Source organism: Notothenia rossii, assembly GCF_949606895.1.
Source record: "Notothenia rossii genome assembly, chromosome: 3".
Lineage (NCBI taxonomy): Eukaryota > Metazoa > Chordata > Actinopteri > Perciformes > Nototheniidae > Notothenia > Notothenia rossii.
In genome coordinates, this window is record NC_136901.1 from 43628693 (window position 1) to 43631192 (window position 2500).

At 43.7% G+C, this 2500-nt stretch overlaps 1 protein-coding gene across 1 annotated transcript in view; it reads left to right on the top strand.

Moving 5' to 3' along the window:
- The window catches only part of LOC307033920 (uncharacterized protein), a 9486-nt gene that overhangs the window by 1793 nt on the left and 5193 nt on the right, over positions 1–2500 (top strand). Inside the window, exons 3-5 of the mRNA XM_079672555.1 lie at positions 844–1185; positions 1643–1936; positions 2037–2165. Of these exons, the coding sequence (XP_079528681.1) occupies positions 2120–2165 (46 nt within the window). The 5' untranslated portion in view covers positions 844–1185; positions 1643–1936; positions 2037–2119. The remainder of the gene's footprint in view (positions 1–843; positions 1186–1642; positions 1937–2036; positions 2166–2500) is intronic.

The following is a 2500-nucleotide window of genomic DNA, read 5'->3' on the forward strand; positions in this document are numbered from 1 at the left end:
CTGCTTGAGAGCCAGTAAGGGAGGCGCATTTAGCGCGAGAAAGTGAGAGGTTTGTGTTTCTCGAGGGGCACAGAGCTCGCACCTGTGAGAGGGTATGATACATTGTATCATACAGCGTGAGAAAGGGAGAGGTTTCTGTGTGTGTGTGTGTGTGTGTGTGTGTGTGTGTGTGTGTGTGTGTGTGTGTGTGTGTGTGTGTGTGTGTGTGTGTGTGTGTGTGTGTGTATGGGTGTGTGTGTGTGTGTGTGTGTGTGTGTGTGTGTGTGTGTGTGTGTGTGTGTGTGTGTGTGTGTGTGTGTGTGTGTGTGTGTGTGTGTGTGTGTGTGTGTGTGTGTGTGTGTGTGTGTATGGGTGTGTGTGTGTGTGTGTGTGTGTGTGTGTGTGTGTGTGTGTGTGTGTGTGTGTGTGTGTGTGTGTGTGTGTGTGCGTGTGCGTGTGCGTATGCGTGTGCGTGTATAGATGTTTTCCATCTGCAGGATGAACATTATACACTCATACCCATTCATTTTCTATGGCGGTCAATTCTGACTGAAAACGTCATGGGTGCTTCACTGTTGAATAAATCACTCAAAATTCAATGCAAGTGGTGATCATCAAGTGTATATGTTCAGAGGCCTATTCTGAAGGATAACATAAGGTATTGAGGCAATTGGATGAAAAGCACAATATTTATGATTAAAACAAAAGTCATTCGGTCACTTTTGACCCGAAACGCAAGAGAAGGGTAAACAGCCCTCTTAGAATATAAAAAACCTACGATTAGCCGAATTCTACCATCGTTACATTATATAATATAATTCTACCATCGTTACAATATATAATATAATTCTTTTGAATTTCCAGGTCAGTCTCAGCTGTTTGGCTCATATCAGCCAATCGTAGCAAACCTTGGTGATGACATCATTTTGCCGTGTTATCTGGAACCGGCGGTAAATGCTGGTGGTTTGACATTGGAGTGGACGAGGCCCGACATGGACCCCAGATTCGTCCATGTGATGCGGCTTGGAAAGGAACTTGTGGATAAAAAACACAATTTTTTCAAGGGAAGAACTTCAATGTTCACCGATGAGCTGCAGAACGGAAACATTTCTCTGAAACTCTCCGTCGTACAACTCTCCGATCTGGGGAAATACAGATGTTTTATTCCAGAACTGGACCGGCATGCTTTTGTTCAACTTGTTTTTGGTAAGTGAGTTATGTACGTATGTGTTCATTGTGCATGTTTTCCCAAGTCCCTACTTTTACCTCTAGGAAAGGATTATAGTTATAATATCTCCGTGTTTCAAGAGACTCTGAATATTTAATACTCTGGTCTATTTTGTTTGCCTTAAAGGAGTTTCCTGCTTAGCGTCTTGCATGTTCTAGTGAGATTTCGAAGGTGAGACTATCAGATTGTAGTGTGTAGACTTTCTGCTTTTTTGATTTTGATATGTGGACGTTGTTGCACCATTATGGAGCCAGCAACAGGACTGTTTGATTATAGTGACTTGGTCCAACTCGCAGTGACGAGCCAATTGGACTACGTGAGGATTTGGATAAAATTTAGGCTGTAAATTGGTCAACAATAATAACTGTTTCTGTGCCATCTCCTCACCGGCTATCAGATATCAAATACTTCCTCTTTTTCCTGCTTTGTTTTCAGCATCCAGTCCTTCCTCTCCACCTCTCATCAGTTTATCAGGGCTGGACGGTCAGAGTGGAGGATTGGTGCTGCAGTGTGAGTCTGCAGGCTGGTATCCGTAGCCTGAGGTGTTGTGGCTGGACGCTGAGGGAAAACTCCTCTCTGCTGGACCTCCAGAGACAGTCAGAGGTCCTGATGACCTCTATACTGTCAGCAGCAGAGTGACTGTGGAGAAGAGACCCAGCAGCAGCTTCACCTGCAGAGTGCAGCACCACAACACCACCCGCACCACACAGACACACTTCAGCATTTCAGGTAAAACATTAATCTCATGATACACTTACTGCTTTAGTCTCCAATATCAGAGACCAAGTTTTACATAAATGCTGTGATGTTCTGTGTTTTATCATTTCAGATGATTTATTTAAGCTCCAGTCCAGTTCTTCTTCCATCATCATTATTGGTCTAGCCGTCAGTTTGGCTGTTAGCATTCTGTTAATGCTGGCTGTTTCTTTCTTCTTTCTGTGGAGAGAACACATATTCAGTAAGTCACTTACAGTCGGGTGATTTGATTCAGTTTGGTTAATTAAAGGAGCCCTATTAAACTGAGTGCTGTATGTTCTGTAGGTTTGTGTGCATGTTAATGTTCTGCAAAGACTAAAATAACTCCCCCCCCCCCAGCCCTGCCTGAAACGCCTCCATTGGACTCCTTTGTTTTGAACATAGTGTCATCACTATGTAACACTCATGCTTCTAGTGGCTAGCACTAGGGGCGGGACATCTCTGCGGTTGACCAATCACCAACTGTTCAGTTAATTTAGCCGGAAAAGTTTTGACATGCTTGGATCCCTTCCATACCGTTCTTCTTATTATCTTTCA